The following is a 26,321-nucleotide window of genomic DNA, read 5'->3' on the forward strand; positions in this document are numbered from 1 at the left end:
ATAGACACAATCCTCAAAATAACCTCCAAGGTATGAGTTATTATATACTTATAAAATAAGGTCACAGAATCGTTAAAAAAACAAAACACAAGTAATTTACTGAAGCTAGTACATGACAAAGCTAGTATTTGAATCCACAGTGTCAGACTCCTAAACTTTTAACTATGCCTCTACAGTACTTGAAAAAAGATGACTTGAAAAGATTTTAAAGGGAAAATATCAAATACTGACAGACTGGTGATAAGGTGATTATAACGAGAAAAAATGGATAAATGGGTCCTTAAGGAGAGAAGGGAACTCCATGAGATTTTGATTGCCAGAATTCACAATAAAGCTATGTGACTCTGCTTGCACACTCAAGAGATGGTACTGTCTAACACAGTGAGGGGTAGGCAACGAAGAATACCAATAGCACGCGAAGACACTAACAGAGCACCAGTAACAACCCTCCCCACCACTTGTACCCCCTAAGAAAGATACAATACACTGCTTCTCACCTGACAGAAGGTGGTGTTCTTGAGATTCATAATTGAAGTGGATCTCCATGGGCTGTAACTGGACACTTGGCACCTCGGGGAGCAACTGGAGAATTACCATTTCCTTAGTAAGCTTTTCTTGTCCACGTAGGAGTCTGAAACCTGGAGGCAACGGGGCACCACTGGGCTTGGAAGGGAATCATTGTGGAGACTGGAGATATAATTTCTGAGACTAGACCACCAGAAACATCCTCTAGATAATAAAAGAAGTGGAGGAGAAAACAAAATCTCATTTAATTTCCAAGTAGTTTTCTCACAGAATTTATTAAGCTTCCTCCCTCGTGATGAGGATCAGACATTAACCCCTTTGGGCATGTATTCTCCATTCCAAGGCTAGAGACCTTCAAACATAATTGGGGGTAAATGCTACCGAAATAAGGACGTAACTGGGATGATAAGGCAGGGAAGGGCATTATAAGATTTTGTTTCAGCGGTTAACGCTGTATTCGCTGCCTTTCCTACACCAAACCGACACTACTGGTCACCATCATTATCTTTCTTTCCCTCCTTCCCTTCTTCCAGCACTCGCACATTCAGGCTGCTCTTTGCCGGCACGCTCTGCTAATCTGCGTCGATGCATCCCCCTTCCCGATTCCACATGCCCCCAAAGTTTTTGGTGTCCATTCAGTTGAAACCGAGGCCGCGCAGGCGCCGACCGGGTACCCAAAGCACGCTAGGCCAAAGACCCACCGTCCCCAGGAGCAGCGCCTGGGGGCGACCCCGGCGACCGGGACTCTCCATGGACTCAAGAAACCCCACAGGGTTCCCTGGCGGCGCCGCAAGGCAGCTCAGAAGGCGAGATCACCCGAGTTCCCCGGGCTCCCGTGACCTGATATCACCCATACCTCGACGTGTCCTCCGGGTCGCAGTCAAACCTCACAAGCTGCGGAACCGCCATCCCCGCGTCCGCTCTAGGAAGCTGGGAGGATTGCTCAGCTCTATGGCAAGGGGGCGGCCGGGCGCAGGCGCGAGGGGGCGGCGGCGGCGGTCGCGGCGGGTTGGGGAGAGGGTTGCGGAGATTTAACCCCTGAACCTCCGCCTAGCTGTCCCAGCCCAGCTGTAGCGAGCGACCTGGTCAGCCAGCGACAGGTCCCCTGCTGCCCTATTTGCCGGTTCTTGACGTGAATGTCGAAACATCTTTCGGGAAAGCTCTTTGGGGCAGGGTAGGTTTTCTGACTACGTAATGAGTTCTTTATTATCTCTCTCCCTTTAAATCCCCACTCCCCTCCTCTTCATATTCGCTGGTGTGCTTCCGTTCTAACTTTCTTCCTTGTCCTCTCTGGTTTTTTTCCCAGAACAGTGTTGTGCCTCCAAATCACCTGGGCGCCTTGTTAAAATACTTTTTGGGGGGCCCCACCCCTAGAATTTACCACTCAGTAGGTCTGGGGGGGAGCTCAGGTTCACAGGTACTGCTGCTGTTGGTTCTGGGACCACACTTTGAGAACCGTTGCCCTACAATGCCCTACAAATAAATAATCCTCGGCAATTAATTCCTGAGTTGCTGGGAAGCTGGATTTTGATGTACTTTGCCATCAAGGAAGGCCACAGGGGATCTGTTTCTCAACAGCTTGCTTAAGAGGAAATTAAAAAATATATATATAGGGCGCCTGGGTGGCTCAGTTGGTTAAGCAAGGTCATGATCCCAGGGTCCTGGGATCGAGCCCCGCATCGGGCTCCTTGCTCAGCGGGGAGCCTGCTTCTCCCTCTCCCTCTGCCTGCCTGCCGCTTCCCCTGCTTGTGCTCTCTCTCACTCTCTCTGTGTCAAATAAATAAATAAAATCTTAAAAAAAAAATAGTATATCAACTATGGCATTCTCATACATTGCCGGTGGGGATGCAAAATGTTTCAGCCACTCTAACAGTGTAGCAGTTTCTCAAAATGTTAAACATACAACTACCATGAAAGAGAAAAAAGTACATGTCCGTATAAAGTCTTAGACAACAATGTTCATAGCAGCTTTATTTGTAATAGTAAAAAACTGGAAATAACCCAAATTCCCATCAACTCATGAGTGGATAAACAAATTGTGATACATATATAGCTAATGGAATATTATTCAGCAACAGTGATACAGATAAATCTCAAAATAATAATACTTAGTGAAAAAAGTCTGACCAAAAAAAGAGTGCATTCTGTATGATTCTATTTAAATAATTCTCTGAAACATGCAAACTAATCTACAGTAACACAAAGCAGAACAGTGGTTGGGAGCTGTGAGAAGAGAGGGAGGAGATACAAAGGGTAGAAGAAAACTTCTGAGTTTGCTGATACGTTCATTATTTTGATTGTGGTGATGGTTTCACAACTATATACATATGACAAAACTTATTAAATTATATACTCTAAATATTTGCTTATTATTGAATGTCTCTTGTATCACAGTGAAGCTGTTTTGTTTTTGTTTTTGTTCTAAAGTATCTGCACCCCATTCTTGGGAGGCTGGACCCAAACAAGTTCTTTACAGGAATATCAGAGTCTCACTCATACATCCCTAAGATTTCATACATCATAAGAGGGTCTTGGGCTGGGACAGAAAGCCCTCTACTTCTACCTCAACCATCATTTCAGCCAATCACCACTTTTTTAAACCTGTACCTCTTCCCAACATCTCATATGTCTCAATTATTCTTCTAACTCCCCCTGTACTTCCTAAGAAATTTCCAAGGACATAACAATATCCTTTCCTATTCCAATGTGCACCCTGCTGCCCCAAATTTCAGGTCCTTCTTCTCATCCTGATCTTTTAGCCACATGAGGAATGTACTGGCAAGCAAACTGTTTAGTTTCTATTTTGTTTATTTCTGATCTTGTCTTTATTAATTTCCTTCCTTCTACTGGTTTTGAGTTTTGTTATTTTTCTAGTTCCTTTAGGTGTAAGTTGGTTTATCTGAGATTCTTGCTTCTTGAAGTAGGCCTGTATTGCTATAAACCTCCCTCTTAGAACAGCTTGTGCTGCATCCCAAAGATTTGGGGGCTGTTGTGTTTTCATTTTCATTTGTCTCCATATATATATATATATATATATTTTTTAAGATTTTATTTATTTATTTGAGAGAGAGAGAGAGAGAATGAGAGACAGAGAGCACGAGAGGGAAGAGGGCAGAGGGGGAAGCAGACCCCCCGCTGAGCAGGGAGCCGGATGTGGGACTCGATCCCAGGACCCTGGGATCATGACCTGAGCCGAAGGCAGCTGCTTAACAAACTGAGCCACCCAGGCACCCCAATATACTACTTTAAACAGGTGTTCAGTAAAAGAGAATGAGAAATTTAATCAAAGGTTAATACTTACATACAAAGGTGAAGGTTTTTTTTTTTTTTTTTAAAGATTTTATTTATTTATTTGACAGAGAGAGACACAGCGAGAGAGGGAACACAAGCAGGGGGAGCGGGAGAGGAAGCAGGCTTCCCGCGGAGCAGGGAGCCCGATGCGGGGCTCGATCCCAGGACCCTGGGATCAGGACCTGAGCTGAAGGCAGATGCTTAACGACTGAGCCACCCAGGTGCCCCAAAGGTGAGGGTTTTGTTAACTTTTTACCTGGAAGTGATGATGTGAATATAGATTTTCTGAGTATTTCACCAAGGAAATCAAACTTTTTTTCAGATTGTGCTAGATTTGTTGCTTTGTGGAGTCTTACCAAAGATATTGCATTCTGAGCCTGAGAAGCCAGCTTGGAATCTAACAGTTTGATCAGTCGACCAAAACAACCCTAGACCGAACTGTGGCTCACACCAGCTGACACTGGAGAAGTTCCTCTCAGTAAGGTAAAAGGAATTCAAAGGTCTCCAGAGAGATCAGGAGTGATAATACAGGCATGGGAAATGATATGAGAGTCTCAAGAATGAAACTGATAGGTCACCCACCAATATTCTACCTGATTTCCATTTCCTATTCCATTTCCTTTTGGGGGAAACTAGGCCAAACTAACATATGTCTGATTTAGGCATAGATTCTACAGCAGTGGTTCTTAATCTTTTTTGGGTAATATAACTACTTTGAGAATATGATAAAAACTACAGACCTCTTCCTCAGAAAGTTGGACATAAAGACCGACTGCTTATCCTGTATTGCTTATCATGTATTATATTGTATTAGAAATTAATTTCCCTTGATAGTTAGACTATATAATCAGTCTTCACAAAGAATGAATTTCAATCTAAAAATCAATCCCCAGGTCCAGGTGAAAAAGGGAAATAAATCCAAATTGTGAAGCCAAATGAAAAATTTAACATTCCTTTTTGATCAAAGAAATATTAACACGTAGGCTGCTGCTGTTTGATTTTGAATGGTACATCTAAATTATGGACAATCCAACATCTTTGATATATTAATATGCATGTCCAATTGACTGTGACTTTTTAAAAACAGAACAAGTGCTGGGGCTCCTGGGTGGCTCAGTCCATTAAGCTGCTGCCTTCATCTTAGGTCATGATCCTGGGATCTGCTCAGCAGGGAGTCTGCCTCTCCCTCTGCCCCTCCTCCCCGCTTGTGTTCTCTCTCTCTCTCTCTCTCTAGCTCATGCTTATTCTTTCTCAAATAAATAAATAAATAAAATCTTAAAACAAAGCAAAACAAAACAGAACAAGTGCTGAAAACTGAGATTCAGAAGGCAAAATAATGGCCAATATTATCATTTCCTAAGGTTCACTTTGACAGAGATGAATAGGCTTGTATCCCAAACACCAGAATTCTCCAAGACCTCTAGAGTTGAATTCAAATCAGATCATTTCTTTTATTTTCAGTCAGTGAGGTCATTGGCATCATTTTGAAAAGTCTTCAACTTCAAAACCAAGTCACAGCAGTTTAAACAACTCTTGGTCTGTACTTAACACATTGTTGTGGGTTGAACTGTGTTCCTCCCAAAAGATATGTTCAAGTCCTAACCTGTGGTACCTGTGAATGTGACTTTATTTGGAAATAGGATCTTTGCAGATGTGATCAAGTTATAATGAGATCATGCTGGATTAAGATGGGCCCTAACCCAACAACTGGTGTCTTTATAAGAAGAGGTCAATTCAGACACAAAGGAGACTCACAGAGAGGAGAGGACACCATATGAATGTGGAGGCAGTCATTAAAGTGATGCATCTCCAAGGCAAAGAACACCAAGGATTGCCAGCAATTACCGGAAGTTAGGAGACAGGCATGAACCTCAGAGCCTTCAGAAAGCACGGTTCTGCCAGCACCTTGATTTTGGATTTGTAACCTCCAAACTGTGAGAGAATACATTTCTGTTGTATTAAGCCACTCTGTGGTACCAGAAGTGAGGTGCTACTTTAACAAATACCTAAAAGTGCTGATGTGGCTTTGGAGTTGAGTAATGACTAGAATTTGGAAGGGTTTTGAGGCTCATGATAGAAAATACCTAGGTTGCCTTGAAGAGATTGTTGGTAGAAATATGGATGTTAAAGTTGACTCTGGCAAGGGCTTGGAAGGAAGCAAAAAGGACAGTAGAAACCTTTTCTGTCATCTTAAAGAATACATATATTGTCATGAACAGAATTTTGCTAGGAATAATGAGCATTAAATATACTGGTGAGGTATCAGACAGAAATGAAGAAAACATTATTGGAAGCTGGAGAAAAGGCGATACTTGTAAAGTAGCAGAAACTTGGCTGAATCATGTTCTGCTATTGGGTGGAAAAAGAATTTGTAAGTGATGAAGTTGGATATTTAGCTGAGGAGCTTTCCAAGCGAAGTTTGAAAAATGTGGCCTGGTTTTTCCTTGCTGACTGTAGTAAAATATGGAGGAAAGAGATTGTAGTAAAATATGGAGGAAAGAGATTGAGGGAGGAACTATTAAGCGAAAGGAATCAGTACTTGATAATTTGGAAAATTTCTCAGCCTATCCTTGCTCTGGAGACAAGGCCATGAATGTAGCTGGACAACCTTTTGGTGAAGAGATTGGGTGTGTGATTCATGCATCCAACCAACTGCTCAGCAGAAACCAGAAGTAGAAATGGGTGATCCAGGAAGGATCTGAGAAGAACCCCTGCATATAATTGTGTGGATCCCCTTGATATCCACAGACAACCAACATGGTTGTTGTATCACCAGAAACACTACCAGCTTGGACTGAATTGGACAGAGGCAGGACAAAATGGGACAAAATGAAGGAAGCTTGCCAGATTTCTAGGGTTCTGCATGCAGAAAATGGGGAGCCCAGTAGGCGGGTCCACTTAAGGGCTGAGAGACCAGGGCCACCTTAGCTGAGAGGGGCTGATGGAGCTTCCATTGGCCCAAGGGACATACTGAGCCACAGAGTAATAATTTGGGAACTCTACAAATATTTGGAAGTTAAACAGACCATATCTAAATAACTTTGGGTTCAAAGAAGAAATCACAAAGGAAATTAGAAAATATTTTAAACTGAATGAAAACGAAATGCAACATACACAATTTTATGGGATGCAACCAAAGCAGTGCTTAGAGGAAATTTTATAGCTTCAAAATGTCTATCTAAGAAGAAAATCTCTTATCAATAACCTAAGTTTCCACCTTAAGAAGCCTGAAAATGGGCAGCAAACTTAACAACAAAAAAGCAGAAGGAAAGGAGTAATAATGATTAGAATAGTAATGAATGAAATAGAAAACAGGTAAACAATAAAGAAATATCAATGAAACCAAAATTTTGTTCTTTGAAAATATGAACAAAAATTGACAAACCTTTAATAGGCTGACCAAGAAAAAAAGAGAGAGATTAACAAAAGCAGAGAAGAGGGGACATCACTACCAACGCTATAATAATTTAAAAGAATATAAGGGAATCCTATGAATAACTTCATGCCAACATATTATACAACATAAGTGTCATAGACAAATTACTTGAAATATACAAATTACTAAAAGTGACTGAGGGATGCCTGGGTGGCTCAGTTGGTTAACTATCTGCCTCCGGCTCAGGTCATGATCCCAGGGTCCTGGGATCCAGTCCTGCCTTGGGCTCCTTGCTCAGTGGGGAGCCTGCTTCTCCCTCTACCTGCCGCTCCCCCTGCTCGTGCTCTCTCTCTATCCCTGATAAATAAATAAATAAATAAATAAATAAATAAATAAATAAATAAAATCTTTAAAAAAAAAGGGACTGAAAAAAAATAGAAAATGTGAATAAATGTGTGAAAAGTAAAGAAGTTGAATTAGTAACTAAAAATTTTCTAACAAAGAAAAGCACAGGCCCAGATGGCTTCACTAGTAAATTCTTTCGAACAGTTAAAGAATACCAGTCTTTCACAATCTCTCCCAGAAAATAGAAGGGCCAGTAATTACTTTGATACCAAAGCAGACAAGGTGGCTCAGATGGCTGAGCGTCTGCCTTCGGCTCAGGTCATGATCCCAGAGTCCTGGGATCGAGCCCCACATCTGGCTCCTGGCTCAGCTGGGAGCCTGCTTCTCCCTCTCCCTCTGCCTCTCTCCTGCTCATGCTCTCTCTCTCTCTCTCCCTCTGTATCTCTCTGTCTCAAATGAATAAATAAAATCTTAAAAAAAAAAAAAAAAACAGACAAAGACATCACAGGAAAAGAAAGCTACAGACCAATATCTCTAACAATACAGACACAAAAGTCCTCAATAAAATATTAGCAAATTAACTTCATTAATATAGGGGCGCCTGGGTGGCTCAGTCGGTTAAGCGTCTGCTTTTGGCTCAGGTCAGGATCTCAGGGTCCTGGGAGCAAGCTGGCTTCTCCTTCTCCCTTTGCCCCTCCCCACTGCTTGTGCACAGGCTCTCTCTATCTCAAATAAATAAATAAAAAATATTTTTTAAAGATTTTATTTATTTATTTGAGAGAGAGAATGAGAGAGAGAGAGCATGAGAGGGGGGAGGGTTAGAGGAAGAAGCAGACTCCCCACTGAGCAGGGAGCCTGATGTGGGACTCGATCCTGGGACTCCAGGATCATGACCTGAGTTGGAGGCAGTTGCTTAACCAACTGAGCCACGCAGGCGCCCAATAAATAAAATATTTTAAAAAATTAACTTGATATATAAAAAAGGATTACATACCACGACTCAGTAGGATTTATCCTAGTAAGTTGGTTTAATATCCAAAAATAAATGAATGTGGTTAGAGATTCAAATATCTTTCAATAATGTTTATCAATAATAGAATGAATGAATATTGGTATAATCATACAATGTAACATTATTAGAAATGAAAATGTAGGGGTGCCTGGGTGGCTCAGTCATTAAGTGTCTGCCTTCAGCTCAGGTCATGATCCCAGGGTCCTGGAATCGAGCCCCGCATAGGGCTCCCTGCTCCGCAGGAAGCCTTCTTCTCCCTCTCCGACTCCCCCTGCTTGTGTTCCTGCTCTCACTCTCTCTCTCTGTCAAATAAATAAAATCTTAAAAAAAAAAAGAAATGAAAATGTACATTGTATGAACAGATTTCACGATGTTGAATTCAGCCTGACTTAAAAGAGTACATATTGAATTCCATTTATATACAGTACAAAAAGAGGCAAGACCAACCTATCATGTTCAAAGTTCAGTGTAGTGGCTATCTTTCAGGGCTAGAGGAGGGTGGTGACTTAAGGGAGCACAAAGGGGACTTCTGAAGAGGGATAATGTTGTTTCTTCATCTGGGTGCTAGTAACATGAGTATGTTCAGTTTGTGAAAATTCAAAAAATAGTATGTGCATTTATTTACTTGTAAAATCAGCATTGCTAACCAATACTATTTGGCTGTTCTGCATTCACAGCATCAAAACACAGACCAAAATGCACCGTTTTTTATTATAATGCTTCATTTTATTTTCTGAGACAACTCCACCTGCCTATCTGGTCTCATTCTCTCCCCATCAGCTATGTATTCCTCTTTCCTTCTATCTTCAGTTTTTCTTCCTACTCACATTTTACCTTTTTTTCCTACAAATATAATTAGGTGTCTAGTATCTTTAAAAAAGCTAACACCTTTCAATCCTGTTGCCTAGTCCAACCAAGTGTTCTTTCTTTTTTCTTCTTGCAGGATCGCATTTCTCAGAAGGAATTATCACCTGTTTTAAGTGTCTTATCTTACAAGTACATTCCACAGGTAACATCTCTCAAGCTCTTCGTCTACCCCTCCCCTTAATTCCAGCATCACCTTAGCTCTTGCCTTTTCCAGTTCTCTGCCCCATCTGCTGGTCACCTGTTCTCTCTCCTGATACACTCTTGACTTTTATGATGTTTGAACCATCTGGGCTTTCCTCCTCCAAGAAGCTTCTCTTCTCTATCTGTTCTTGCTCTTCCCACCCACAAACATTGGTATTTTATAATTTCCTGTTTATTTTCCATAAGATCTCCCTTGGTGATGTCATGCCCTTCTCCATCTTCAATCATATTTTCAGATATGACCAAATCCTGCTAAGTTCACGTTTCTAAACGTCTGTTCTCTTTTCCTTATCTGTTTTGCCCTTTAATCCACTCTACACAGTATGTCGGACACCGCCCCGAAGTACAGTTCTTGCCATGTCACATGTAAATGGCCTGCACTGATTACTAAAGGCATTTCTAATTCCCCGATCCTGGCGTTTGAAACTCCAAACCTGACCCCACCGCATCCCTCAGCCTAGGTTCCAGCCAACGAAGATGCTGGGCTAATTCCTCAGCATGCCCTGAACTTCCCATTGCTGTGCTCTCCCTCAGGCCACTCCTCTAAGTCATCATTTTAGTCGTTGGGCAAGACTCAGCTTGAGTAGCTCCTTCTACGAGAGAAAATTATTCTGAGTCTTTCCCGCTCGGTTTCGGCCCTCCTTGCCCTTGCCCACGACGGCAGGGTCGATCCTTCGCCTTGCACTCTCGCCGAGCCTGGGCTGGGCCCTTCCCTCAACCTCCACGCACTCCTCCCGTTAGCTTCTAGAACTGTCACTAAAGACAGCGTGTTGTGGCGTACGAATGTGGTCTTGTCCTCCTCTTCCCCAAATTTACAGAGGGAGAGTTCTATTTTTATCTCCTTGGGGTTACACCAGACGCGCGCTCTCTATATATTTCTTTTTTCCTCCTTTCGTCGCCTGTCAACCATTTTGAATCGGGGCTGTCCCCACCAAGTCCCACCCGGAGACACACTGCCCCCAGCTTCGCACCCCTCCTCCCAAGCCCCTGCGCCCCGCGCCGGCCACAGAGCTGCAGTCCTCCGGGCTTCCTAGAGGGGCGCGCCCGCCCGCACTTCCGGCGCGCTCGGCCGGAGGCCGTTCTGCTCCCTCCCTGGGGTCGGTGCGGCAGCCAGCCGAGCGAAGGGTGAGTGAGGCGATCCGGCAGCGCGGCCCCGGTGCTTCCCAAACCGCCCCCGTCGGGCCTCAGCCCTCCCCGCCGCTTTGTCTCAGCCTGTCCCTGCCACAGGCAGAGCCTGCGGCTGTACTAGGGGGCCGCCCCTCCTCGACGCTTCCGTCCGGCAGTCGGTCCATTTCTTCCTGCATCTGTCTGTTTGCCTGCTCATCCACCGCCCTAGCGTCCTTTGACTTCGCAAGCGCTTACCGGGCGCCTCCTGTGTGCCAGGCCGCAGGCTGAGGAGTCGGCGATAAACTGAGGCGACCTTTCCTCCCACTTCTTATGCGGCCAGAGCTCGCTCTTGAGTCACGTCTCAGCTGTTCGTCTTGACTTCCCCGGTCTAGGTTCGACCCTCGTAGCCCTTTCTACTTTCCCCTTTGTAGTTCTTATCAAGACTAAGGTAATTCTGTGGCCTTTCTGTTTAACCTCTGCCTCCCTACTAAAATTTTAAGTTATGTAATGGCAAGGACACTGTCTTGTTTATAACTCTTTGCTCAGTGCCTGCATAAAGCAGGCATTCTATAAATATCGTTAAGGAAATGCGTGGAAAAACACAGGACCTCGAAAGGGCCATTGGTTTGGTGGGGAAGGCATTTCAGCAGAGTACTTATCTAAGAGCATGGACTCTGGAGTCAGACCATTTTGTTTGAAAACAGTCCAGACTACATCACTTCCAAACCATGGGACCTGAGACAAATTATGTAACTTCTCAGTTTCTGTTCAGTAAAACAGTAGAACCTAGACCATAAAGTGCTGCGAAGATGAAATGAACAGGTAGACCATGCTCATTGTACAATAAAAGCTCAATTAGAGCTTTCTGTTACAATTAAGTAAGCAAACAATGCAGATACATTATAATAACAGCTATACTGAAGGAAGCAGTTTTGTCCAAAAGTGCCCCCGGAGGTTCTTGGGTTGCTTGGACTAAGAGCTAGCTGGGACCAGGCTCTCACCTCCCAGAGGGCAGGGCCATATCTAAGCTCAGTTCTTCCAGCGCCCCCCCCCCCCCACCATGGGTTCCCTAGACAACTCTAAACACTGACACTTGCAAACACAATTCTGGTCCCAAGCAGTCGACCTATGGCCCCCACTGACAAGGCTGCTTTCTCACATTTATGCTCTAAGAAGGTAGATGGAGCTCTTCCCTGAAACAGCAGCACTTCTCTCCAGAATTCCCTTTTGTGGGATAATGGAGGAATCGCAGGACCTGTGCTCATGTTACTGATCCCTAGCTGTAAGTTTCCCCAATAAAGCCTATTCTATAATCCATGCCTTGTGATGTGGAATTTGCCTTTCCCTTGCACCATTATCTACCATGCATTGAGAACCTGTTCTGGGCCAAGTGTTTTAAAATACGAGTTTTATTATTAGTTAGATTTGATGAGGCCAACAGATAGGAGATGATCGCCATTCAAAAGAAGTTTGTTGGGCGCCTGGGTGGCTCAGTCGGTTAAGCGACTGCCTTCGGCTCAGGTCATGGTCCTGGAGTCCCGGGATCGAGTCCCGCATCGGGCTCCCTGCTCAGCGGGGAGTCTGCTTCTCCCTCTGACCCTCCTCCCTCTCATGCTCTCTGTCTCTCATTCTCTCTCGCAAATAAATAAATAAAATCTTAAAAAAAAAAAAAAAAAAGAAGTTTGTTATTCATAGTTTCCAAGAGGAGCAGGCATGCCATGCCCCACGTGTTCACATGGCAAAATCACAGGATCAGTCAGGAGGCCAGGTGAGGGGAAAGTGGGCAGGAGTCTTTATCGGGTTTCTGTGGGAAGGACTGGGTGAGGCAGGGTCAACAGGCTTAGGATTGGCTAGTTTAAATAGTTTCAGTGGGCTCTGAGGCACAGATAAGCTCTCTGTCTTGTCCCTAATTTTCTGGCATCTGGCCCTGGGTGATTAGGGCAGGGGAATGGTGGCCCTGGATGTGAAAGTCCGGGGCAGGAGGTGGTGCGGTGTGGGCTCTGGGTTGGGTAGTTTGCATTTGAAAAGCACACTTGTAGGTGAGTTTATTATCTCTAGGAATCTGCTAGCCCTGGGAAGGACAGTCCCTCCAGTGTAAGCAAGGCCCAGATGTCAAAACACCAGGATAAAAAGATATGCTTAACATACTAAGCACTACTCCAGATGTCTTATTACTTCCAATTCCTTTAATAACAGTGCAATGAAAGTGTTATTAACTCCATTTTTAGGAGAGGAAATGGAATCTTGGGTTTGGTCGGTGACTACTGTCACACAGCTATTAAGATAGTAAGAAGCTGCACTATGATTCCAAACTGTTGGGGCACTTGACTCCAAAGCTGGTGTTCCTCCTGTGAGCTAAGTCATCTTTCTGCTGTATGAGAAGTGCCATGGAAACATCTTTCAGTCCTTATTAGGCATTTGATAGTGTTGACCACTGCCTCTTTGAAACTCTTCCCCACCCCCACCCCCGCCGCCACTATAGTGGTATTCATTCATGTATATATGGCACCTACTCTGTGCTGTGCATTGGATTGGGTGATAGAAAATGGTGAGCAAAAATGTTGATGTATCTTACAGTTGAATCATGGAGAAGATAGGTATTAACCCAATAGTTCCACCAAAGTATATAAACTGACAATGAGAGCGGTGCTCTGAGAGAAAGGAACATAATTCTCTTACGACTCCTTGACCGACCCAACCCTGCCTGCACATCAGAATCACTTGCAGAATGTTTTACAAATATAAAACTGAGTTTCTGACTCAGGCTGGGGCGCAGCTCAGGCATCTGTAAAACGAGATAAGTACGACCAAAGAGATTAGCTAAGGACTTTTGATTTTTTTTCCCCTGCATTTGCTTTTTAAAAACTGGTCAGAGGGGGCGCCTGGGTGGCTCAGTTGTTAAGCGTCTACCTTTGGCTCAGGTCATCACCCCAGGCTCCTGGGATCGAGCCCCGTATTGGGCTCCCTGCTCAGCGGGAAAGCCTGCTTCTCCCTCTCCCTCTGCCGCTCCCCCTGCTTGTGTTCCTTCTCTCGCTGTGTCTTTCTCTGTCAAATAAATAAAATCTTTAAAAAAAAAAACTGGTCAGAGGAACAGGGTCAGATTTGCAATTTGAAAAGGTCTCTCTGGTTACAGTATGAGCAGACTGTTAGTGTATAGTGTGACAGGACGGTTACTGGGATGAAGATGGTGGTGGCAGAGATGGGGAGGGGCAGATTCTGGAGACAGGCAATAAAATCAATAGGACTTAATTTGCATTAAATACAGAAAGGAGGTGTTAGGGATGCTTCCAGGTTTCTAGAAGTGCAGCCAGATGGATGTTCCTCCTTCCCGAGAGGGGACCACTGGGAGAGGAGCAGAATTGGAGTGGGAAGAATCATCAGTTGGTCATGGATGTGCTGTTTGAGGTCCTTTTGAGAAATTCAAGAGGCGTTATGGGGATAAGGAACAGTGGGTAAAAAGGGCTGGTGCTCAGATGAGAGGTCCAGAGTAGAGAGGCCTGGAAGACAGCGAAGACAGTGCCAGACTTAAGGGCTAACCTATGGAACTCTGATGTAGAAGAGGGTGGGCCTGTGAAGGAGATGGAAGAAGGAAGAGAGACAATGCTTTATGATGAAACACTTCCCTTCAGCCACATACCCATGGAAGATAAGTTGGTGAGGCATGATATTTATAATAAAAATTTAGTATCACAAACATATTGAAATTAAAGGGCAAGATCCATGACATAGACCAGTGATCACTAAGTAAAGCACACATACCTATGTGATGCGTGATCCGTGTGATGCTTGGTAAATGCTATATACACAGTAATGCATAGATCCAATGATGTTTTGTTATGGGATTTCTTAAATGCCAATTATCATAAATAAGAACTAAAGAAATTTATTCATTATTTTTCAAATACTAAAAAATTAAGAGGAAAATTTCCCCAAGTTTCTCAGTGTTTAGGGGTGTATGGCAAAAACACAGTTTAGGAAATGCTGCTTTGTAAATAGCTCAGATCTAACTTTATCATAAATCACTCAGGAAATGATTCCACCATCCTTTCAGTCACCAGCACCGGGCAAAAACCTGTCCTTGACTCCTCTTCCAAATCCTTATCCAGTGTGTCCCTAAGTCCTGTCAGATCTCCCATCTTGATCTTTGGCTCCCATAGCTCAGGCCCTCCTCGCCCAAATGGTTGCCACAGACCCCTTCCTGAGTGGGCAGACAGACCGTCCAGCCATTCCTGTGGCTATGGGGCTCAAATCCAAACTCTGCAGTACAATCTTTCAGACCCTTGGCCTACTATCCCTCTGTAAGTGCCTCCTTTCTCACTATTCCTGAACTATGCCGCAGGCTCTGGCCTGTTTCTGTTGTTTTGTTTTTAAACATGGCTTCATATCAGAAGCATTTGGGGCACTTACTGAAGTCTCCCCCCACAGAGATTCTGACTCAGGAAGTCTATTGTGGGGTCCATGCTCCATGGCTGATTCTGAGGCAGAGGTGACAACCACTAGTCTGGCCTCCCTAACCCACCTGCAGCTCCCCCGATGGGCCACATAGTCTCCTACCCACTGTTGTCTTTGCCTGAATGACCTGACTTGGCATCTTCACCTGGCTCATTCTTTTTAAAGATTTTATTTATTTGACAGAGAGAGACACAGCGAGAGAGGGAATACAAGCAGGGGGAGTGGGAGAGGGAGAAGCAGGCCTCCCGTGGAGCAGGGAGCCTGATGCGGGGATCGATCCCAGGATCCTGAGATCATGACCTGAGCTGAAGGCAGATGTTTAACGGCTGAGCCACCCAGGCGCCCCTTCACCTGGCTCATTCTTATCAGACTCTGCTGACATGGCTCCCCCTGGCAGGCAGCTCTCCCTGGTCTTAGTTGTCCTTCTCTGTGCTACCTTGCTTGCTTCCCTCTATCCTTGGGTTTATCACACTGCCTTTGCCGGTTTACCTGTTACTTTCCCATTGTAGGGAGTCTTTGAGGACAGAGCATTTAATCCTGAGAATCCTGTTCAGTAAACTGCCTAGCATATAGCTCAAGTATTTTTTGAAATAATGGGTGAAGGAATTCATTCCTCTTTTCTTGGTACTGTCTTAGAACCTGTGACTTAGGGCGCCTGGGTGGCTCAGTTGGCTAAGCGACTGCCTTCGGCTCAGGTCATGATCCTTGAGTCCCAGGATCGAGTCCCGTATCGGGCTCCCTGCTCGGCAGGGAGTCTGCTTCTCCCTCTGACCCTCCCCCCTCTCATGTGCTCTTTCTCATTCTCTCTCTCTCAAATAAATAAATAAAATCTTTAAAAAAAAAAAAAAAGAACCTGTGACTTAAAGTCAAGAATTCTTTGTACATTCACTTTGGCCATTCTCCATGACACTTTCCTAACATTTTCACCATCATTTAAAATATGTAGTATCAACCAAGATGGTCCTTGGTTAACCCATTCTGTAATAAAAAACAAGTGCTTTAGAATTGGGCAACCCTAGGTTCATGTCTTGAGTTTGCTATTTACCAGGTTGGGGCCATGGGTAAAATAACTTTTATTTTTTTATTTTATTTTTTAAAAAGATTTTATTTATTTATTTGACAGAGAGACACAGCTAGAGAGGGAACACAAGCAGGGGGAGTGGCAGAGGGAGAGGGAGAAGAAGGCTTCCTGCTGAGCAGGGAGCCCAATGCGGGGCTCGATCCCAGGAGCCTGGGATCATGACCTGAGCTGAAGGCAGATGCTTAACAACTGAGCCACCCAGGCGCCCTGGTAAATTAACTTTTAAAAATCTCCATTTCCTCATCAGTAAAATGGGGATGATAATACTTACCTCATAGTATTATTGTCAAGCCCCAATAAAATAGTATTTGTAAAGTGCTCGGCCCATAGTAGGTGTTTTTTTAATTAACATAAAATGTATTATTTGTTTCAGGGGTACAGGTCTGTGATTCATCAGTCTTAGACAATTCACAGTGCTCACCATAGCACATACCCTCCCCAATGTCCATCACCCAGCCACCCTATCTCTCCGACCCCCCTCCACTCCAGCAACCCTCAATTTGTTTCCTGAGATTAAGAGTCTTTTATGGTTTGTCTCCCTCTCTGGTTTCATTCATAGTAGGTGTTTATTAAGCGCAAATTCCCTTTGAGGGAGACCCCATGACATTATAGAGCTCAATACTCTTGTTGCAGAGTCTGGTTCTGCTGCTTACAGGCTGTGTATCTTTGGTCAACTTACACATCTCAGTAGCCTCATTTGGAAATAGGTATAATTATGATTGTCCTTTGGAATTATTAGGGAAATTATAAATATCCAGCTACTGTTGGCATCTAGTAGGTACTCACTAAAATGTGATTATTATTCTGAGAAGTAATAACATACTATATAGTGTCTTTCCTGCTTTCCATGATCCAGAAGCACTATTTATTATCCCTGATGTTGACCTTAATATTCTTTCTTTTTTTTTTTTTAAAGATTTTATTTATTTATTTGACAGAGCGAGAGACAGTGAGAGAGGGAACACAAGCAGGGGGAGTGTGAGAGGGAGAAGCAGTCTTCCCGCTGAGCAGGGAGCCCGATGTGGGGCTTGATCCCAGGACCCTGGGATCACGACCTGAGCCGAAGGCAGACGCTTAACGACTGAGCCACCCAGGTGCCCCGACCCTAATATTATTTCTAAAGGTTGAGTTGATTTTTGTGATTCTTAAATTTTCTATTTCCTATCTTGAAAAAATCCTGAATCATCTATTAATATATTGTTTATATGGAAGTTCCCTTTTAGTCACTTTTCTTTACAGTGCTACAGTCTCTGGCAATTGGTCTTTGAAAACCTGCCTTTTTGTTCTAAGCACATTTTTCCCCTGTGTAACATTAGCATTGTCCATCTCAGGAGTCCCCTGAAGAATCAGAATTCAGAAGGAATCTCTTAGACAGACTTCATTCCCTCCCTGACTCAACTGGGGCAGCATTTTCGGACAGTCTCTGCCCAGAATGTCAGGAAAAGCTGCAGGCCTGGCCTACCATGCTCCAGAAGAACAAGAAGGACTTATAATTGTGAAGGTTGAAGAAGAGAATTATGTTTGGGGGCGGGACCTTGGCCTTCAGGGAGACCCCTGCAGCCCAGAGACCTTCCGCCAGCGTTTCAGGCGGTTTGGCTGCTCTGATTCCGAGGGGCCCCGGGAGGCCCTGAGCCGGCTCCGGGAGCTTTGCCATCAGTGGCTGAGGCCAGAGGTGAACTCCAAGGAGCAGATCCTGGAGCTGCTGGTGCTGGAGCAGTTTCTGAGCATCCTGCCTGAGGAGCTGCAGGCCTGGGTGCGAGAGCACCAGCCTGAGAACGGAGAGGAAGCCGTGACCCTGTTGGAAGAGCTGGAGAAAGAGCTTGATGAGCCAAGGAAACAGGTAAGAAGTAGGTGATGTGTTTGCTTGTTTTACCAATTATAAGTTAATGGGGAAGCCATTATGAGTCACCTTGACGTCGCAGCTATCAGAGAGTTATAAAATTTTTGTCTTTTGGGTTATTATTTGTCCACTGGGATCAAGGCATTAGGGCTTTTAGGCCTGTTGTTTTCTACCTAATCATCTGAATGAGTTTCTGGCTCTAGCTGTCTTGCCCCGTTGTTCTAGGGTTTTTTTTCTTCTGTATCCTCAGAATCATAGTGCTGGTACTTGATTACTCCTAGGACACAGCTCATGGCCAAGGAATGATCTGGAAGGAAATGACATCCATAGGAGCACTGAAGGCTCTGAGTATACAGCTCCAGCCCTTGGAGAATCAGGGCAAGAGTGAGACTCAGGAGTCCCAGACTTCCCATGAGAGAGGTGAGGAGTTGCAGCCCATTCGGGGTTGAGTATGATGGTAGGGCTATCAGCTGTGGCATAGCACATTTTCTTAATGACGGTCACTTGTGGCTGTCATTAAGCAGAGTGGAAAGGCCCCCTTCTTGCCTTGAAATATCCTTCCATTGGCTATGCCTAGAATCTGAAATTCCAATATAATTTCTAACTTTGGGTTAAGGATTAAGGTCTTTAATAAAATTCTCTAATACCCATAATATTCAAAGACCAATATACTGTTGTTGGGTTTTTTTTTAATATTATGGTCCACTGGCAAGGCAGTCCCTAAGATGGAGATGAATAATGTATCAGTAACAGAAACTGCATAGTAACTTGAACAGGGAAGTTCAATATTAAGAATTATTGACTATAATGGGGTTGATTACTAAGTGGTAAAGAAAGAAACAACACTAAAGAATACAGGAATAACACGTGTAGGGAATCTTTAGGGCTGAGGCAGAGCATCCAAGGAAGACAAATCTGTAAGAGTACCACATCTTCTTGGACTAAGCATCTCACTGCCTCTGATTCCATCTGCGTCCCATCTCTCTGGTCATCTTAGCACATTTCTCTGGACATCTTCAGTTTCTCCACATTCATTTGAAGTACAGGGATCAAAAAAACCCACCTCTAATGAGGATCTGATTAATTTAAAATATATGATAGATTCATTTCGCAACTCTTGCGTGTTGTCATCCATATGTTTTTATTCCCTCCCAGTGGCACATTACTGTTGTGAACTGATAAATCTCATTGTGCTCATTTCTTTTTAGTCTTAGGGTCTTGGTTAGACCTGCCTCTGAAGGATTAATGTAGAGCATTTCACACCCCAGGAAGGGAAGAGATCAAGCCATGATGTGATGTGGTCTTGGGTAAAACCTAGCGTTGGCTTAATCTCTTAACCCCTGCCCTGCCCCCTTGAGCACTGCTGAGTTGTCCCTTCTTAAAGCGGTGGGGGGTGAGGCAGTGAGGGTGTAAATAACATCCTGGGCCAGATGGTTCTCATCAGCCAGGGCAACTCTCCAGAGGAGGGGCCGCTGTGGCTTTAGGAGCCAACACTCACAGCAGCTGAGGGAAGGAGGCACCATATTCATAAAGCAGGTCTGGATGGGCAGTGCAGCATCATCCACATAACATCAAGGCTAAAAGTATGTTTGTTAATGTGTGGTTAAAGCCACGTCCCTAGTTAAAAGGCATTTAGGCCACACAGGTCCCTGAACAGGTAGGGGACCTAGGGGAAAACTGCAGGCCTTGATGTTGGGCATCTTTGAATCCTGGCTCTTCCAATTATGAAGTCTATGGCCTTACATAGGTAATGTTGCCTCTCTGAGCCTTCATTTCTTGATCTGTAAAATGCATTCAAGTTTAGAGGACTTCTGGGAGGATGAAAGTACATGAACAGTTTTTCAGATTTCCCCCCTCAAAATAATTCAGGTTTCCCAGCCATCATCTAGTAGTCTCCTTCTGAGTTACTAAAAATCTAGAAACTAGAGGGGTTGGTTGTGAGAGCTCAAAGTTTGGCTCCAGGTGGTCACATCTGCCTCTTGTTTCCATCTGCCTTTGACCATTTGCACATAAAATAGTGAACATATAAGACTCCACCTGATCCCAGAATGAGTCAGGAAACCACAATATTCCTTTTCTTATGCTCTGTGTGTCTTTTTTTTTTTTTTTTTTTTTTTAAGATTTTATTTATTTGCGAGAGAGAGAATGAGAGACAGAGAGCATGAGAGGGAGGAGGGTCAGAGGGAGAAGCAGACTCCCTGCTGAGCAGGGAGCCTGATGTGGAACTCGATCCTGGGACTCCAGGATCATGACCTGAGCCGAAGGCAGTCGCTTAACCAACTGAGCCACCCAGGCGCCCCTCTGTGTATCTTATTCTATTTGCTTATAATTGTTTGATCTACTTAGAACCTACCAGAACCTGCAATTGCCATAATGCATTCTAGTTCCTGCTTCTGTACCTCTGCTCAATTCTAATTCTGAAAGCATTTCCTAGTCATATATTCTGCTCTCCTTTTCTAGGAGCACCACTTATTCAGGTTTCTTAGACCTCTTTCTTTCTCCTGAACACTCCCTATCATCTCTTTTCCTTTCCCTCGTTATCAAAAATCCTCTAACCCAGGATTGTCTCCTAGCTTCCTGGTCTCTCACTGCTCCTCCTATTTATCACCATCTCCTCTAACTGATGTCTTTCCCTGCTCACCATCTCTCCTCTCCAGTGCTTCGTCTCCGTTACTCTCTGAGGATGCCACCTCTCACCACTCCAGGCCACTTCTCTAAATTCGAGATTGGGAAACTAGTTCTTAAGAGTTTTCCTCCTAATAGGTGAATATCTATTTCATTGGGGTTACTCTCAATTCCTGTTATAATAGATTCCTTCCTTCCAACATGGATCGAATGACACCAGTATTTCTATTCACATTTTTAGATCGCAAGCTGGCGGCTGACAAAGTATTAACAACAAAGCAAGAAATTATGGAATGTGTAGCATCAGCAGCCATGATATCCCCAGGAAGACTCCCTGGGGAAACTCCTTCAGGACAGATGGTTGAAGAAGCTTTGGGAGGTCTGGACAACTTTGAGAAGCCAAAAGGAACTGCTGCAAGGAGCAAAATGAGTCCACTCCCTTCCCGGGAAAGACATCTTAGTCTGGCTACCTTCAACAAGAAAATCTCCACTGAAGAGTGTGTCTTTGAGTGTAACAAGAGTGAAAGGAATCTCAGTGTGAATTCAAATGTCTTGACACGACAGAGAGTTCATGTTGGAGGAAAGGTCTATGAGTGCTTGGACTGTGGGAAAGCCTTTTGCCAGAGCTCAAAGCTGATTAGACATCAGAGAATTCACACTGGAGAGAGGCCTTATGCATGTAAAGAGTGTGGCAAAGCTTTTAGTTTGAGCTCGGACCTTGTTAGACATCAGAGGATTCATAGTGGTGAAAAACCCTATGAATGTTGTGAATGTGGAAAAGCTTTCCGGGGCAGCTCAGAGCTCATTAGACATCGGAGAATTCACACTGGAGAGAAACCCTATGAATGTGGTGAATGTGGGAAAGCCTTCAGCCGAAGCTCAGCCCTCATTCAGCACAAGAAAATTCACACTGGAGACAAAGGCTATGAGTGTACTGAATGTGGTAAAGCTTTTGGTAGAAGCTCTGTCCTTATTGAACATCAAAGAATTCACACTGGAGAAAAACCTTACGAGTGTAACGAATGTGGAAAATCCTTCAATCAGAGCTCAGCCCTCACGCAGCACCAGAGAATCCACACTGGGGAGAAGCCTTATGAGTGTAGCGAATGTAGGAAAACATTTAGGCACAGGTCAGGCCTTATGCAGCACCAGAGAACTCACACCAGAGTTTAACTCTTGGGTAAGGATTGTACAATTGTGTAATACCAGGGTTTCACTTCGGTGGTGAGATTCCCACCAAAGTGAGGTTTCCCGAGACCAGGGTTTCTGTCCTTCCAGTCTAAGTCAGTACTCGCTGTACAAGGAGATCCACAGAAAGGTGGTTGTTGATGTGTTGAATGGGCACCTTCACAGTAAAGCCAGGTTTGGGGTAAAGATCCTGAAAGAACGCCTTATAAGATGCACTGCGAGGTGGTGCCTCCCAGGGCAAGGATCTCTGTCCAGCAAGAACAGCATGCATGTGGCTGTTGGAGGCATATGCTGAGAGTTACTTGGTTCTCTGAAGTGTTCAATTATGAGGTTGTGAAATGTTGAATTATGCTCTGGATCCATTTATAGTTCACTCTGCCCCCTTGCCAGTTCTCTTCTCAGCCCTGAGCTTCCTGAGGTCAATTGAGGTCTGTCTGTTTATTGTGCACCTGCTATGTGCCAGTCATCAGGGGCAGACATAGCCATTGCCCTCCCAGAGTTAAGGGCTAATGGGATACATATATATTTATTAAGCAGGTAATTACAGTAAAGTGTGATAAGTAGAATAATCTAGGATTCTGTCAAAATACGTGGCAGGGCCACCTAACCTAGTCTATGAGACACTAAAGGCTTCTTGGATGTGATGAAATCTCTTGGGGGATAAAGGGTGGGTATAAGCCAGGTCAAGGCAAGAGGGAAGAGAACATTATAGACAGAGATTGTTATAGCACATACAAAGGCATGGAGACAGGACCTACAGATGTCTCTTCATCAGGACTCCTCCAGCAGGAATTTGTTCCTGTAGACTCTGGTTCAGAAGCCAGGACTTGTGTTGGTTCCTCACTTCCTGTTTATAATCAGTGAGTTGGATAGCCTATCCCAGATCCAGAGTTACTTAAGAGACCTTGAGGGACTCAGGACAATTAGTGTGATGGTAGACTTTGGTGCATCGTAAGGAAAAAAGCATGTAGGTACACCAAGGAAGGAAAACATATTGGAGGCTAGAGGGACAGTGTTGGTGTCCCATAACCCTGGGGCTCAGGAAATGGGAAGCTGACAGGAGCATAGGAGTGGGAGGTCTGCCTTCCCAGGATCCACTATTCCTCATTTCCTGTCTCCTCCCCTTATCATCAGGCTCAAAGATACTAAGCTACTTGAAGGCAATGAATACTTATTGAATTACCCCCTAGATTACTCAAAACTCTACTTCTCTGCTAATTTTTATTTTGGCAGTTTTAATTAACCCACCATTAATTGCTGAAGGCAATTCATATGTAAGAGAAGGTTTGATTTCCCTTCCGAATACTGTCTCTTTTGAATCAAAGCTGTTGTGGGTTGTCTGTTGGTGATCAAAGCTGTTGTGGGTAATAGGGGAGGTGAAGTTGGGCGTGGCGGGGGGGCAGTCTCTGTATCCATAGGTTGGAGGATTTTCATTGAGTGAGGTCAGTCGGAATTCTGGAGAGACCCTTCAAATGGATGAAGTTGCCTTTTCCTCTAGGTGACAATTGGATGATTTCATGTTTTTAATTGTATTCAATAGGGTTTTTTTTTCCCAGGTTGTGAATTAATTGTAAATGTTGGTAATACAGAAAATGAGAAAGTACAAGTCACCCTCAATCCCACCACCCACAAAAACATTGTTAATATTTTGCAGTTCTATTATTTTTTTCTTTCCCCAACGCTAGTATTTTTTGGCAAAAATTATGTTTGGTAAATCATTTTTAGTAACTGATTTTAACATTTATACTTTGACTATCTACTTAAACTGTTTAGCATTAGAATGTAATACAAGATGTATTATAATAAAATTTGAATCTTAAGCTTTGCTTTGAAATGATTTTTCAGGAATAGGGAGCCTAGTAACACAAGTGGAGGTGTGCTGGGAGAAAGCGGGAGGGAATTGTGGCAAGAAATCAGGGAGTGGGCGTGCTTGGCTTTTATTTCCTGGTTCAGGTGTCTGGAAACATAGCTAGTCCCTTGGGCTACAGTTCACCAGGTGAAGTCACAAAATTTAGGGGCAGCTGGTTGAGAAATCATGGGAAGAACAAATAGCCTCTTTAAACACATACACATTGTGTGTACCCCCCCCCCCCCCGGAGACTCCATGGACTTGGACTTCCCCTCCTCTCTCAGCTGGTCCTCAATGGAAACATGTGCAGAAAAACCCTAAGACCCTTTAGATTTGTGATCATTTGCACCAGCTAAGAAGACAGCTGCAGATGATAAAGTTACTGAGTAGCAATGTCTGGTTCTGACCCACCAGAAAGCAAGGTCTGCCCACAGGGCTCACCCTTCTTTGCAGAAATGCTCTCCAGGTCAGTTTCTTGTACATGGGAAATAGTCTAATTGGCAATCCCTCTTACTTGGAGGATTCACTTAATGGGGCAAGAGAAGCAAAGGAATTCACAGGGGAGCTTGGAGACACCAAGGTCAGCTTTGCTTAAATTTCCAATCTCCATCTGGACAGTTAATTGCAGTCTATGGAAATGAGGAGGGAGAAGGCAAGAGGTAGGAAAGTGATAGTAAGCACCCTGCCTAAATTGCACATCTTATTTAAAATCACCTTTGAGGGGAACCTAGGTGGTTCGGTCGTTAAGCGTCTGCCTTTGGCTCAGGTCATGATCCCAGGATCCTGCGATCAAGCCCCGCATCGGGCTCCCTGCTCGGCTGGAAGCCTGCTTCTCCCTCCCCCACTCCCCCTGCTTGTGTTCCCTCCCTCGCTCTCTGTCAAATAAGTAAAATCTTTTTAAAAAATTAAAAAATAAAATCCCCTTTGACATCTACCTTATATTGGTGCCTGCTCTTTCATAAACACAAAGAACGTTGAAGCTTTAACTATAAAACATCATCTACTTCAGCTCCTTTAAGCTGAGGGTGGAGTTGTAAGGGGACTTGCTTATGGCTGCAGAATTCATGGAAAAGCACTAACACGAACAAAGGGCTCTACTTCAAGGTTATTGTTTTCCTCAACTACAGAAATCCTTCATGCAAATAACTTGTATTTGCACAGAGATAATTTGCAGGACTTTTCTGTACACTAGTGTGAGATGGTTGTGTCTGTCACTGTCACTTAACAATGAGGAAGTCATGGGCCAGAGGGTCAGTTAACAAGTCAGATAACCTAGGACTTGGGAAGGACAGAGATGCTACAGAAAGCATGTGCTTTTCTTAGTATTTCTTGACTATTCTGGGCGCTCACTCCTTTTACCCTTTTTTCCTCTAAGGTTACAAGTATTTATTGTAGGAAAGTTTGGAAGACAGAAAAATCACAAGAAAAAATTAAATCACCTATAATTTTATCACCCAGAGATAGCCAGTGTAGCACTCTGAGATCACATTATTTCCAGGATTTTTAATGCATAAATATATTTTTACATGGAGTCATATTGTACATGTTCTATTTTACTTAAGGTATGCTGTCATTTCTTTTGACATCAACATCACTTTTTTAACAGCGTTTTAAGACTTTGTATACATTCATGATGTTTTCTGAAGCATACATTTCCAGGTAGAATTTTAAAGTCAAAAGGCAATGCTTAAGGCTTCTGGTATTGATTGCCAGAGATCCGACCTATTTACAGCTCACCAGCAGCATTGGAGTCCCAATGTCCCTGAATCTTCGTTTTATGAGGGGGGAAAAAGTACTGTCTCAACTCTCACTTTAATACACATTTTTAATTCTAGCAAGGCTGACCCTCTGTCACCCATTGGCATTTGTTCTTTTGTGATTTGCTTACTTAGGTACAATTTTTTCTACTGGGACTTTTTCATGGGGAGATGAAAAGTGGCTCGATAGGCTTCCCCTATCGAGAAGTGGCTCCACAGAAGGGTTTCGTTTTCCTATTGCCTGGTTCGAAGTCTGGCCTGACCACTTTTTAGCTATATGATATTGACTAAGCCACGATCCTAAGCCTTCATTTCCTCATCTGCAAAATATGCGCTGTCAGAGAAACAACAAATATATACAAAGCCCTCAGCAAAGTACCTAGTATGTTTCTTATGGATATGTTAAGAACGCTCTATAAAGAATCTCCCCTTTTGTAATATATGTTGTATCAATTCCTACTTAACAACTGTCCTACCCTTTTTCAGCTTGAGTCTTTATCTTGGGAAATAGAAGAGCTGAATATGAATAGCTCTTACCATGTTACTTTGTTATCCTATCCCTTTCTTCACATTCTCTCCCCAAGCATAGGGATTCAGCCTACCAGCCATTCTTAAGGTTAGTATCTGCTTATCTATGTATGTCCCAACAAGCACATTCTCTACTTATCCTCATGAAAACTCTTCTTTTCCTAAGCTCAGAATTCTAGATTCCCATAGATTTCTATTTTTGGCAAGGTGTTAGAACTCTGACCTGTCAGGTATTTTTGAATAACAGGTTTTTCTGTTGCTGACTAACCTATATCCC

At 43.8% G+C, this 26,321-nt stretch overlaps 2 protein-coding genes across 16 annotated transcripts in view; one reads left to right on the top strand and one right to left on the bottom strand.

Moving 5' to 3' along the window:
• The window catches only part of LOC123852653 (zinc finger protein 397), a 93,330-nt gene that overhangs the window by 59,717 nt on the left and 7,292 nt on the right, over positions 1–26,321 (bottom strand). For 12 of the 14 annotated variants that reach the window (XR_010407242.1, XR_010407243.1, XR_010407236.1 and 9 more), the window contains exons 1-2: positions 1,382–1,520; positions 498–729 (exon numbers count right to left, since the gene is read on the bottom strand). Coding sequence is in view for 3 of the 14 variants with exons in the window: in XM_064577753.1 (XP_064433823.1) it covers positions 498–597 (100 nt within the window). In the remaining 11 variants the exon portion in view is untranslated. The other 2 variants (XM_064577754.1, XM_064577756.1) reach the window with 2 other exon arrangements.
• LOC123852655 (zinc finger and SCAN domain-containing protein 30) lies at positions 1,591–21,101 on the top strand. Of its 2 annotated transcripts, none has more exons than XM_064577763.1 (6): positions 1,591–1,699; positions 3,885–4,048; positions 4,139–4,299; positions 9,493–9,558; positions 17,589–18,097; positions 20,964–21,101. In XM_064577763.1, exons 5-6 carry the CDS (start codon positions 17,690–17,692, stop codon positions 20,991–20,993), a joined length of 438 nt encoding a protein of 145 aa, XP_064433833.1. In that variant the 5' UTR covers positions 1,591–1,699; positions 3,885–4,048; positions 4,139–4,299; positions 9,493–9,558; positions 17,589–17,689; the 3' UTR covers positions 20,994–21,101. The 2 variants fall into 2 exon arrangements, with proteins under 2 accessions (XP_064433833.1, XP_064433834.1); XM_064577764.1 differs by lacking the exon at positions 20,964–21,101 and adding an exon at positions 18,348–18,383.

Source organism: Mirounga angustirostris, unplaced genomic scaffold (assembly GCF_029215605.1).
Source record: "Mirounga angustirostris isolate CCGP_5_RB_7025 unplaced genomic scaffold, mMirAng1.0.hap1 SCAF_14, whole genome shotgun sequence".
In the NCBI taxonomy this organism is placed as follows: Eukaryota; Metazoa; Chordata; class Mammalia; order Carnivora; family Phocidae; genus Mirounga; species Mirounga angustirostris.